This window comes from Gallinula chloropus (genome assembly GCF_964237585.1).
Source record: "Gallinula chloropus genome assembly, chromosome: 3".
Classification (NCBI taxonomy): Eukaryota; Metazoa; Chordata; class Aves; order Gruiformes; family Rallidae; genus Gallinula; species Gallinula chloropus.
The window spans coordinates 30,706,121-30,719,540 of record NC_140087.1 but is presented as its reverse complement, the minus strand read 5'-3'; the positions used below and the strand labels follow the sequence as shown (position 1 = coordinate 30,719,540).

Sequence of the window (13,420 nt, the reverse complement as noted above, 5' to 3'; positions counted from 1 at the left end):
GTATTGTTTGAGTATCATCACTGCTACACACGGGGAAACCCCATCGCAACAGTGTGTTAAAGTACTGTAGGTGACAAAGAATATTACCTTAATGAACGCTAGCACAGAGAAAGCAACAGAAGAACCAAAAAGGCATATGCTGAAGCACTAGTCAGTGATGTAAGAAAGGGTGTGAAGCACTACCTTATAGCAAGCTTCAAACAAATAGGTACTCTTGACTAATTTATAAAGACAGTTGGAAAAGGGAGCAAAAATGCTAAGGAAAATGGACAAATATCGAAATTACCATTGAAAATTCAGGGTGGAATGGTTTCTAACTAGAACTTCTATACTTGGTGTATAGGGTTTTCTTTAACTATTGCAGGTTACAATTTAACATTAAGGAAACATGCACGGTATCTATATTTAAGGAAAGCAGACTTGATGACAAGGATTATTTAAAACTGAAACCATGTTTGACAGCTACCACCACATCTATTTGGAAGGTGAAAAATGCTGCACCCTTCCTTCAACTCACTTAGCAGCCAACTAGTGAACTATGCTCCAGACTGTGACACAGCAGGTCTTGTCCAATTTCCTCAGTAATTTAAAATTTGTAAATGCCCCCTGGTGAAAACTTTAAGAAGCAGTTTTGCTGCCAGTGAAATCAGTGAGATTTTTCCACTGATTTCTGTTAGGTTGGGCCAACTCTCTGCTTAGGCAGCATTCAGAGTTGTCACAATATATGCATACAAAGTTGCTCAAAATGTACTGAAAAGTGTACTTGGAAAACCCTCCCCCAGTGACTTCAAATTTCTCAAATTACTTCTTTCCTGACCCTGTATGATGGGGAAGAAAATTTCAGAATTTCAAGCCATGTGACTGAGAGAAAACTTAAGTGTCTCTCACTGACAGCTAATATAGCTGCACCTGTCAAGTAGACCACAGACCAATTGCTGTACTGCAAATCCTAGAGTACAAATGCATATAAATACCTGAAGGGAAGGTGCAAAGAAAGCAGTTCTAGGCTCTTCTCAATGGTGCCCAGCGACAGGACAAGGGGTAATGGGCACAAATTGGAACACAGAAGGTTCCCTCTGAACATCAGAAAAGCCTTTATTTTTTGTAAGGGTGACCAAGCACTGGCATGGGCCACAGTGATGTTGTGGTGTCTCCATCCTTAGAGATACTCAAAAGCCACCTGGCTAGAGCTCCAAACATCCTGCTGTGCCTGTGGCCCAGCTTGAGGAAGGGGGTTGGACCAGATGACCTCCAGACGTCCCTTCCAACCTCAATCATTCTTCAACTCCATCTAGGTGTATAAATTCAGGAACTAAACAAGATCACTTCTGTGGTACCGGAGCTTGAATTATAGTAATGATACTAATTTGGAACAAAACCTTTTTTTCTAATACCGCGAGTGAACAAAACCAGTCAAGCTCTCTGAAAGAATATAAAAGCCAGGTCACTTCCCAATTGTAGTCACAACTTGGTCTCTCTTTCAAACCCAAGCTAGGGACCACAGAATGCCCACCTGTCCCATCCTCACATCACCCAGCAGCTGCACAGATACTGTTCTTCAGTCCTTCCCACAAGAATTAAGGGACTTATCAGGCTATCTGTATTTTGTGTGGCCATTTTAGCAATTAAAGTGCTACTCACAGATCACTACTAATATTTTTGAAGGGAAGCAGTAGCCAAGACTATATTTTACAGGAAGCTCGATCAGCCATCTATACTGAGGATGCCTGAAAAACCCAGTCTCTCCAGAGAAAGAGAAGACCCAAGAATGGACAGCACATCAAACTGTCCAAAAGTATCACGAGGTACTTCTTCAAAGGTAATAATTAGAAAACTTGAAAAATTTAGTGGTGAAAGTATGTAGTTGTCAGGAGCAAACAGGGAATAGGTAACAGCCTAGCACAGCATTCAGTACTGCAATTTCAGTATTTCTTACTCTTACCACAAGTGATCTTTCGAAGTGACAATGAAAAATTGCACCAGTGCAGGCAACTTCTCATTTTCTCTTGTCTGCAGCTACACTCCAACACTCAGGCTAGTCCTCTCTCAAGGCCAAAAGAAAAACTGTGTTTCTGAGACCTCTTAATCATAACTGTCAGAATAAAGGTCTTGCTTTTAATAGAGGGGAAAGAAATCCCTTTCCCCTTCTTTCCAAATTCTTTTTGGAATAGACAACATGGCAGCTTCTCTTTGGTAAGGCTTTAATGTTGATACTGTAAATCCAGATATTCTTACACATAACAGATTTTCTTCTGCCTGTAAAGGCGCTAATGTCTCATGCTGTGTTTTACAAAAATTGGCCAATGAAAAGTACTCATGCTTTGTTGTTAGGATATAAGGAAAAAAGGGCTTGTTAAGATTTCAAAGGTATTTACAAGGGCTGTTGCACCCTTGATGAGTTTTCATAAGGAAGGAGAAAGAATGCTTCAGTAGGCTGTGAACAAGGAGACAGAAAAAACATTTAGCAGTGACCCAGTGTTAAAAAATTAAATCACAGGATCAGCTGCAACCTCCAAAGGCTTTATATCAACACTTCAGCTTTTTCAATTCAATTGTTCACCATTATGCATCTGAAAAATAAGTTTTAGAAGAATGTGCTAAATTTTAATCAACTATATCTTTGAGTCTCGTTCAGTACCGCAGCACAGATGAAGTGCCTGATTTTGCCATATATCAAAATAACCTGCATTAAAGGACTGTTATCTATTGCTGAAATATTGTACGCTGTGAATTTCTCCAGCCTTTTAAAAGTTAACATTTTTCTAACTCCCTACCCCCTCAGTTGTTTTTAGTGGAGTTCTGGTACAAAACCAAAAACCTGGGCAACTGTTAGTTTATAACAGTGTTAGATCTGTCACTTTCTTACATTTATGGTTTTGATTAATCTATTTCAATACACAGAACCAAAATTTCCACTAATATGCATTTGGCATTTCTGTTATGTTTTTATTACTTATTAGCAATGTAAAAGTAGCACATAAATTTCTCAGTTCAGACTAACCACATTTCACCATCAAGAGACACTAGAAAACCCTGAAAGACGGCACTTAGATTACTAGGATGAATTTTAAAATTCTTAACAACCAACCTTCCTTCCCAAAAAATATCCCACTACATAAGGTTTGTTTTTTTTCCCCCAAACACTGGATTAATGTAATTCTTTGCTTTCTACAGTTCCCAGATTCATGGGTTTTTGGTACTTTGCAGATTATCTTCCTGTGGGAAATTATTTCTCTTAACACTGGCTATTTTTCAAGACATAACATTTCCAAATTAGTCTTGCGGAGTCATTTACTGAACATAAAATATTTTTCACTTATATTTAAGATTCTAATTCACTATAGTCTAGATTTTAATTTTTTTTTTGTTAACCAACCTTCTTTCCTGAAGTCTTCCTGGGCATTCATCATGAAGCTCTGTCAGTTTCATAGCTTCTTTAGTTTTAATCTCATGTGAGTGTGAACCTAAGCATTTTGTAAGTAAACCACTGTATTTTGGCATGTTCTTCCGCTTACTGTTTAGCACATGCAGGTTATTTCAACATTAACCACACTGAAGAAAGCTTCATTTGTCACTTTTTTTGGTTATTATAACACCAGCGATTTTATCTCGTTCAAAGATCTTATCCTAAATACATAATACTTTTGTTTATTTTTATTCAGCACATCAAAGGTCCTAAAATTTGCATTTAGGTGTCATCTGATTTTGCAATAGCATCTTCAATAGATTTTTCTTATTATTTGAGCTCTTAATCTGTTTTGTTTTTTTTTTCATTTTCAGAGAAAGTTAACAAACTGACACTGAATTTGTTTATTAGAAAGCAAGCTGCCTTTGCTCCTTACATTCTTTTGTTGATTAACACTGTCAAAAGATTTTTATACTGAAATGTGTATCTGCCTTTCTACTGTAAGTAGAAGGATTTCTGATTATCTGAAATGACAGAGCACTAGAAAAATCCTTCTCATTCATTATATAACTTCTTCATTAGGAAAGTAACTTTAGAACTTCATTATTATGAAGGTTTTGTTACCTTTATTACTAACTTACCTTAGTATTTTTTCTTATGTCAGTTCATTAAAACCAATCATTTATATTTAGCAACTTCTAGGGCACCACATGCATTTTTGAAAGGAGCGGGAGGAATTAGAGGGCAACTTGCTCGAGTTTCTTTGTTTCTATTCAGAAACACAACACAACACTATTCTACCCTTCAAGTCTGCAATGGCCAGTTTTGGAAGCAGCCACAAATGAAAAAATGAATGCAATGAGGTGGTGACTGCTCCTAAGGCTAATTTCTAAATTCCTAAAGAGTAATATTTTATGTGTCTTCATGTGCTGCTCAGTGAGGTGATTCATTGCTCACATTTTAATCAATGCTGATGTACCCTTGCTCCTATTAGATGTGCCAGAGTCCTCAGTTTTGCTTTAAAAATCTAATGGTAGTGATTTCACTGATCTGCCTCATCAGCACTTAAAATAGACTGCCACTGAATGTATGGAACGAACAATACATGAAAAAACCCATGAGAGTTAATACTTGAAATGGTTTGAAGTGGAAGATACCAGACTGTGGCTTCAATGCTATGATCAATGGTACAGTCAGATAGATGCATATGGACAAAATGCAGTGCTTTATTATGGGCAGTACAAAATTGCATTTTTTCTCAGGATGCAAGATTCCATTGAGTACTACTGTGAAAATAAAAACTAGGTTATAAATAGAAAATAGCAGTGACATGGAAGAGCTTTGCAATTGTCACTTAAAATTTAGTTTAAAATCGAGTGAACAGCTATAACACCAGACTTTTATATTTTTAACTCAGAAGTCAGTATCTCTGTCCATTTTAGACAAGAACATGAAGGTCAGAGGTTAAGTCTCAGGTCCTTGGAGCTATAGGTAAATATTGTTTCAGAGGATTTAATAAACCACCTGTGTAATGGAACCATGCATGTCTCTGAGATAAAAGCTGAATGAATGCCAAGAGAGAGGTACCTGGTTAACAGAAGCATCTGTATTAGCCACAGGTGAGGGAGAGCGACAGGCAGGTGGAGAAGAAATCTCACTGTTGGTTCCCTCCTCCCCAGATTCCTCAGTGACAGGGGAGAGCAGCGTGTGACAGCGACCAGCAGTCATCTGCCACAGGAAAAGCAACCCCAGAGCACAGGAAGAAAATCAGTTACCTCAACTTAGGTTTGACTGTGATTGAAATCAAATCAAGAAAAACAACACCTGGCCAGAATTACCATGGCATTATTTAACACTATTACATTTACCAGGTTAAAAATCTGGTTCAATTAATTGTCTCATAAGGTTGTCACAATTCAGTATGAACATGCTCATTTGTACCATAATGAATTTAAACGAAAATGTATAAGAAGCATAATCAAGTATATGTATAGCATTAATAACTGAGTCCTCTAATACAATCATTGCTGCATGTGGAAAAACTATGGAGAGCTACAGACTAATGCATGCAGTATTGGCCTCAGTATCCAGGCCTGGTTAAAAGAAGGAATAGAGTTAAAATATAATATACACACCATCCAGTAAAAGCATATTTTTCTTGCTTCCCCAATGCTGTTACGCTGTGATAAATCCTGAAATCTGCACTCTATTTTCACTCAGACAGAAGCTCTGATAGCATCAGCAGTATGATTGTAGTGAGAACCAGTTAGACACAAAAAAACCCCAGAATAATTAAAACTTGAGGCCTATGTCAATACTTAGCCACCTTTTTCCAACACTCATCTGAGAACATAGCAACATACTGACAATTATCACATCAGTGTTCTAAATCAAGAGCTTTAAAAATGCGGTCTGCAAAATCTACACATTGCAGCATGTCATAAAATAATATTTCTTCTGGTTTTGTCCTATTCCTGCAGTTCAGTAGTTTCTAAGCTCTTGCATACTGGCAGCTATGAGAAAGCACTATATTTGCACCTCGTTACAGAGAACTTCCCTGGCTATTTGTCTGTTAAATAACTTCAACCCTTATCAACAAGTCTTGAAAGCCCATTACACTAAGGGGAAGCTGCAGCTTGTTTGGTTTGCCACACTCCAGCCATTTCAAAAGCAAAACGTAGGTATGAGCTGCAGCAATTTGCTACAAAGTGCTGTTGCAATGATGCAAAAGCAAGCAGCTCAGATTAACCATACGGAGGCCAATGCATTCCTTACCATAACAACGGAGGGATGAGCTGGGTGTGCTGGGAGCAGGTCGGAATCCAGCTCCTCCATTCCCTCTGAAAGCCCCTCCACTTCAGTCACTGTCAGCAGCATGGTGGCATGTTTTGCTTTCATTGTCAGCATCTTGCACTTCGAATTCAAAGCCGCAATTTGCTCCTGGTATCCCTTGATCTTCTGAGCCAGCTCCTGAGGAAACATTTTTTTTCCCTAATGCAGAGGCAGCCAATAAAGGCCACAGGACCCACAGCATTTCAGCTTCCGTGGCGAAGGCAAGCTCACCCCTCCAAGCTCAGCCAATAACATCATAGCGCTGCCTCTCAGAAGCCCCGCATCAGCGCCGCGCACTAGCTGACAGGCAGGATGTTGATAGTGGAGGGAACGAGTCAGGCTGCGCCTGGCTGCTCAGCTAAACCGCAGAGCCCTGAGCTTTGAAGAGAAACCGGAAAAGTGCCGCAGAAAGCTCTGTGTGCATGATAAACACAGGAGGGAGGGAGGAACACCTCACGCTTGCACCCAGTCTGAACCTGTCATGAAGTCCATAAGCTTCAGACTGCAGCAAAAGGGAACGTCGCTCCCTCTTCCTGTCCTTATTTTCCTCACCCTGTTCTATTTCCATTTATCTGACGGCAACGAAGCTTCTCCGTACAGTGAATGCCATGGAAATGAGGTCATGTGGTAACCACGACTGTAAAAAATGCCCCATTCATCTCTCCCCAGAAAGAATTAATTGTTCAAACAATAACTCACAGGGTCTAACAAGATCAAGTGTGATATGAACAATCAGTCACATAATAAGATTAAATGCAGGCTGGACCACTCTTAGCCAATGTTTGGATAAGCTATATTTTAATCTTGTTTTGCTTTTGTGTAAGTCTTCAGAATTAAAAGCTGAGCTGTACATAATACTAACCTTTATAAAAAAAAAAAGAGCTGGGGAATCTGGCTTAAAGCAGAGTTTTGGGTTGTTTTTTTTTTTTGTAGCTATGGCATAGTCTATCTCTATAGAATCAGAATGTATCAGGTTGGAAGGAACCTTTAAAGGTCAACTAGTCCACCCCCCCTGCAGTAAGCAGGGACACCTTTAACTAGATCAGGTTGCTCAGAGCTTCATCAAGCCTGACCTTGAATGTGTCCAGGGATGGAGCCTCCACCACCTTTCTGGGCAACCTGTCCCAGTGTCTCACCACCCTCATAGTGAAGACATTGTCACAAGTTTAGTCAGAGAAGAAAGATGGAAATAAATAACTTTCAAAACCGACTGGACTTCTACCCTGTGCTGCTGCCTAGTTCGGTGTCCAGTTTCAAAGCTTTCAATTACTTTAATTACAATTGAAAAATTGTGGAAGATTTTCACATTCTTGCCAAAGCTATTGCTCCTGTCTCCCTAAAGGCCCAGTAACATAGAATTTTGATCTATAAAGTGAAAACAACATTTGTATAAGATTGCCTTCTAAGTCAGTGATTATTCATTCTAATATATATTTCTGCTTTATTTTTGCATCTGCTTGTATTTCTTCAACAAATGCAAGTTTTCAAGGAAAAATAGCAAAAGAAGTTGCAAGATCTAGTGGGTGTTATAATAAATAATTACAGTATCTTTTAAAATGTAAATAAGATTACTGCTTCAGGCTGGTAAAATGCAAAGATTTCTCTTTTTCTTGTGCAAAATTTTCAGGCAACCATTTCCTCAAAATCACAGTGCAAAACAGTCATAGTGAGAAATACAGAATCAGAAATGGTAGCAGCACAAATACTGAGGATGACACTTCAGTACCTGGGTTTCAATAGTACCTGATCACTGCCTGTCATGTTAGCAATAACAGTAGCTCTCTTGGAGCTCCAGTGCTTACACTGGAGTCTAAGCAAAGTCTTGAGTATAAAACACAAGCTAGATCAATAAAAATGCAAACTGCAATGAAATCAAGCCATAAGTTTAATGCCTAGCAGGTGGAATAGTTATCAGCTCTGTCTGGCAAGTACCAATCATTCAGTAATCCTCAATGAATGACATCTCTGGGGCTCAGTGGGAAATTATTGTCATTCAACATATTCACTTAACTCCATCAATATTACTGAGATGGAGTAACATTAGTGGCATTAATGTCCAAAGCACTGAGTATCTAACATACCTCTCTCAACTGAAAACAAAGAAAATGAGACAAAAGTGTGACAGTGAAAGAAACCACTCTTATCTGAAAGTCTAAAGAAACACAGTTCAGCAAAGATACTTCCAGAGTGTAACTAGTTATATACATATATAGTAGTAATACACGCTTCCTACAAGTCAGGGTCCACTTTCCTTCTACTTTCTTCCTCTTATTTTAACTCTAAATTTAGCAATCACAAATTGCCCTTTCAGTTCTTGTTCACGCAGACTTCAACAGGGAATGTGGTAACTGACGCGTTCTTAAATGAAACACATGCAACAAGCATCTTGTCAGACTTGCCTTTTGAAGTAGTATAACAATATGGGGTTCACCCTTTATGCTATGTGTTTCCATAGGTATTTAGCAGACATAATATGAGCCCAAAATATGCATTTCTCAGTCTTTCAAAAACCCCTTACCCCTAAATGTGGAAAGCTTGCAGGTATGAAGCCTGTTCATTCTAGTTAATCACGACTCACACAACAGAGAGGAGCTGCAGTCTTCCTGCAAGCATTTCAAAGGACTCTTAGCTACTGAACTTGTTGAAATGCAGATGAAACTTCAAGCTGCCCCATTTTTAATTCCTTCCTCAAGTGATAGTTCCCTGTATCACTGAAGTCACTCTCCTGCATCTGCAGTTCTAGAAGGTAGCATTTTATTTCAGTACTAAAAAGACACGTGTTTCTTTAAGCAAACTGCTCTGCATTTATACTAAGTAACTTTTGTAACAATTGGATAGAAAATGAGCAACACATTCAACATTAGGTTACAGTACACAATAGCAGATAGCTTTGAATTCAAAGGTAAAGAAATGGTGCCATCTGGTGCCAAAAGTGACACGGAAATCAATGGTGCATTTTCTAGCCCAAGAAACACAGAACAGAGAGAGGAGTAAGAGGCTCCCATATCAGCGAGAAGGCTGTACAGAGATTATCCCTGCTCATTTGGGTGCTGAAGATCAATGAGTTTGAGGGGAGGACCTGTAAATCCAGAAGATAAAACTCTTCCTAGCGATGACATTAAATGAAGCCTTTGGCATGAACACTGCAGAGTGTTCCCCCAAGTATACTGTGGTTTTCCTGTGATTCAAATCCATTGGAGTTTTTTAATAAAACTTTACTAGGATGGAAATAAGTGGTTCAGGGTACATATGTATGGATCACTCAATTAGCAGTGATCAACTGATCTGTTCAGCACTGACTTCTGGGACACTCCCCAGTCAAATACCTGTGTAAACTGTCCCTTAACTATGTATTGCTTTCATTTGTCATAATATCACCTGGAGATTAGGTCACATGTAAGTGAATAAAAAAAGGAATGCTCTATGCTGTACCAATAGCATGTGTTTCCTATCTGGTATTAAGTCTATCAGCTCAACTAGACTTGAGCAAATCTGAAAAGCTACTCAGCTAATTTATGACCACTGCTTATCAATTTTTTTTTGTGTCAGTGAGCTGCCATTGACTTCATGTTGTTGTAGTTTGGCGCTCCTACCTCATGACGTGAAATCTGGACCTGGAGTTCCTGGATGTTGCTGGTGGCTATTGGCTTGTCTTGGATCTCACGATGGGCGCTTTCTATCATTTGCTGTAAATGTTTCATTTCTTGCTCATATTGCTCATACTGAACCACTGCTTCCTACAGGGGGGAAAAAATATTGATGTTTACATGAAGGTAAATATTTACTCAGCCCAAGCATGACTGATCTCCCTTCATAAGTGGAGTAAACTTACATCTGTCTTGCATTTACATCTGAATAAGTAAAGCAGGAATATACTCAGTAAAAGGCCCATTCAGAAGTATTGTGAACTGCAACGAATTCAGTTGCTTTGTATATTTAACTATTTACAAAAACAAGTTTGCACAGCAGGATTTTTTTAGATATCCAATACAAGGAGCTAGAAATTCTGTTTCAAACAAGGTTGTGCACAAACGTACCCACCAAAAAATAATATTGCCTACTCTTATGATTTTACCATAAAGCACTTTCATCACCTTTTTCGCTTCAAGCCTCCTTATTAAGTGGAAAGTTAGATTTTACATAAAATATAACTGGTAGAGGATTATGAAGATTGATTCAGACCATTATCCTACTGGTGTAGTATCAGTTCTTTCTATTATAGAATCACCATCAATTTGTCTAACCCATTTTTTAAATTTTTCTGTGTCATGCTGTATACTTCCTTGTACTTAAGTATCATTAAATATCCTTACTGATCAAAAGTCTCTTGTGTTATCCATCTTGAAGCTCTGGATTTGCACCCTAGCTCATTATGCATTTTTAAATCACTAAATAGCAGGAAATAAGAGCTTATGGACATCATCTTTTGAGATACCTTTTATATGGTTAGGTATGAATTCAAACAATCAAACAAAACCTAGTTTCCTAATCCTTGAAAGTGCAAATTCAATAGATGCTGAATGACTTCAAAATCAGAAAGCAAGTATCTTTTCTCTCTCAAAAGAAAAAAAACCTAGAAAGCTATTTAACTCAATAGATTTTATGCAATTCTTATAAGTGGTTGATGTCATATTATTAATATTAATGACATTAATTTAATGAACTGATTATATTTAGTATTAAATTAACCTGATACAATTGTATATTAGCTATTTGTCTAGTTAATTCTAACACTATTACAAAAAACCCCCTGCAAAATCAGGGAGAGAACCAAGAGGAGAGTCTGATGCATAAATCCATAATTAGTGTGATCATGAATGTTAAAACTCCCAAAACCACAGAGTCAGAAATGACTAAAGCTTAGTGGGGAACTTCCTAATGGTACTACATGGAAAAGAGGAACACAGAGAGATATGAAATTCTCAGTTTTCATCACAGTTTGCATGGCACTGTTCGAGTTACATGGAGTACTTTATGGGATGGGGTTGCACTTGCCTGCATAATGTTGCACTGCTGAATGGCAGTGTGCTGGAGGCGGCTGGCCTCCTCCTGGAGCTGGAGGGCACTGTGGCAAATTGGCAAGCCCGTAACCACCTCTTCAGGAATCCTCAGGCCACTCTGACAGACTTGGACTGCATGCACTTTTGGCTTCAGCGACTCCATTTCGGACAATAGTTGCTAGAAACAAAGTCAGTGACACAATAAACCAGTTTTTCAGTACTCCCAGGGCATTTCATGCAGCAAAACAAAAATAATTAGGAGTTCAAGCATTAAAAAACCAAATTTGATTATCTGTTTTCTAGGTTTTTTTTGTTTTCTGGACTCCAGACAGGGTAAAACTACCAGAGTTCTTTTTAGCGTCCAATGTGGGGTTCAAGGAATTTGATGATAATTGGAAGAGGGAATGGGCAGAACACACTGAACATAGCTGGGCAGTGTAATAATTGCAGGGAATTTCTGTTGGGATCGGCATTTTAATTTAATAAATATGTGATTTGCAGAAGTGAGGGGTGGAATGTTGCAGTTTTGTGTGGATGGGTTCTGGTGGAGAAGGGGGGTCTGCAGGGGTACCTGCTGTAAGAAGCTGCTAAAACCAGCCAACTCAAGTCCAGAGTCATTGCTGACCAAGGCTGAGCCCATCAGTGATGGTCACAGCGCCTCTGGGAATCCCATTTAAGAAGTAAAAAACCGCAAGCAGAAGCTTTTTTGCCACCAGAGAAGGAAGTGAGATGATGTAAGAAACTGTGCAGACACCAAGGCCAGTGAAGTGGGGGGGGGAGGCGCCCCAGGTGCTGGAGAGAAAGATGCCCCTGCAACCTGTGGAGAAACCCATGGTGGAGCGGGTGTCCCCCCACAGCCCATGGAAAAGGACAAGACCCCACCTGCACCACGTGGAGAGGGCCCAAGCTGGAGCAGATGGACTGCATGCACTTTTGGCTGTGACCTGCATTGGAGCAAGCCTCTGCGACTACTTGCAGCCCGTGGAGAGAGATAGAGAGATAGAGATGAAAGAGAGAGAGAGAGACCCATGACGGAGCAGGTTTGCTGGGGGTGGTGTGGAGGGCAAAGGGGCTTTTGATTCCATGGAGGACCAAGCTGGGGAAGTCTGGGCTTGAGAGACTGAGAGACATTCTATGATTTTATGACTGCGCCCCATAGAAGTGACCCACGCTGGGGCAGCTGGTGAAGAGATGAAGCCCCGTGGGAAAGGACTCACGTTGGAGAAAGTTCATGGAGGACTGTCTCCCATGGGTGGGACCCCACACTGGAGCAAGGGAAGGGTGTGAGGAATGCCCCCTCCACCCCCACCCCTGGCTAAGAAGGAAAACAACTCATGAGGAGCTGACTGAAACCCCCATTCCCGTTCCCTGCCCCTCTCTGTGTGTGGGGTGAGGGGGCGTGGGAAGAAGGGAGCAAAATCCTGACTGAAGTGAAGTCTGCTAAGAAGGGATGAGTGGGGGGAGGTGCTTTAAGATCTGGTCGCACTTCTCATTGTCCGACTGTTGTCACTGGCTGTGCAGTGCTGTGTCATAAATTAGAGAGTTTTCTTTCCTTTATTCTGTGTTGAGTTTGTTTTGCCTGCGACACTAATTGTGGAATGATCTCTCCCTGTCCTTATCTTGACTCCTACGTCTCTCAATATATATTTTGTCCCCTGTCCAGCTGAAAAGGGGAGTACTGGAGCAACTTTGGTGGGCGTCTGGCCTCCAGCCAGGGTCAATCCACCACAAATCAGGACACACTTTGTCTGGAGTTTCTCAGTCTGAAATGTGAATTCTTTTAAACATTAGGTAGGCAAAAATCCCATATAATAGAAGTAAAAAAAAATAATGAAAAAGCATAGTAGTACATATTTCTAAGTGTTTAAGTAAAAAAAAAAAGTACATTTATTACATTTTAAGAAAATATCTTTACAACCTCCACAAATCAAAGCACCAGAGGAGTCATTTATGTTTGCACTTATTTTAATGTTAAAATCTTAGTGGAATTCCCTGCTGAGACAAAGAAGCATATTTTCAAGTCAGCAAACGAATCCTGTTGCATTCACAGCTTTCCTCTGAAAATACAAACCATGGCCAAAAACATTGCTTAAAATTCAAAAGGCAATCAAACAGAAACAAACACAGCTCCACAGAAATCTTTTCCTTTGAATAAGCACACGTTTGATGCCTTTGTTAACAG

The 13,420-nt window shown here is 39.6% G+C and overlaps 1 protein-coding gene across 5 annotated transcripts in view; it reads right to left on the bottom strand.

Moving 5' to 3' along the window:
* Window positions 1–13,420, bottom strand: part of SYNE1 (spectrin repeat containing nuclear envelope protein 1) — a gene marked incomplete at its 5' end in the record, with an annotated part of 299,290 nt that overhangs the window by 92,290 nt on the left and 193,580 nt on the right. For 3 of the 5 annotated variants that reach the window (XM_084262132.1, XM_084262133.1, XM_084262134.1), the window contains 4 exons: window positions 4,994–5,134; window positions 6,182–6,376; window positions 9,832–9,975; window positions 11,234–11,416. In XM_084262132.1, coding sequence (XP_084118258.1) covers window positions 4,994–5,134; window positions 6,182–6,376; window positions 9,832–9,975; window positions 11,234–11,416 — 663 coding nt within the window. Of the gene's footprint in view, window positions 1–4,993; window positions 5,135–6,181; window positions 6,377–9,831; window positions 9,976–11,229; window positions 11,417–13,420 lie in introns of all 5 variants that reach the window. The other 2 variants (XM_084262135.1, XM_084262136.1) reach the window with 2 other exon arrangements.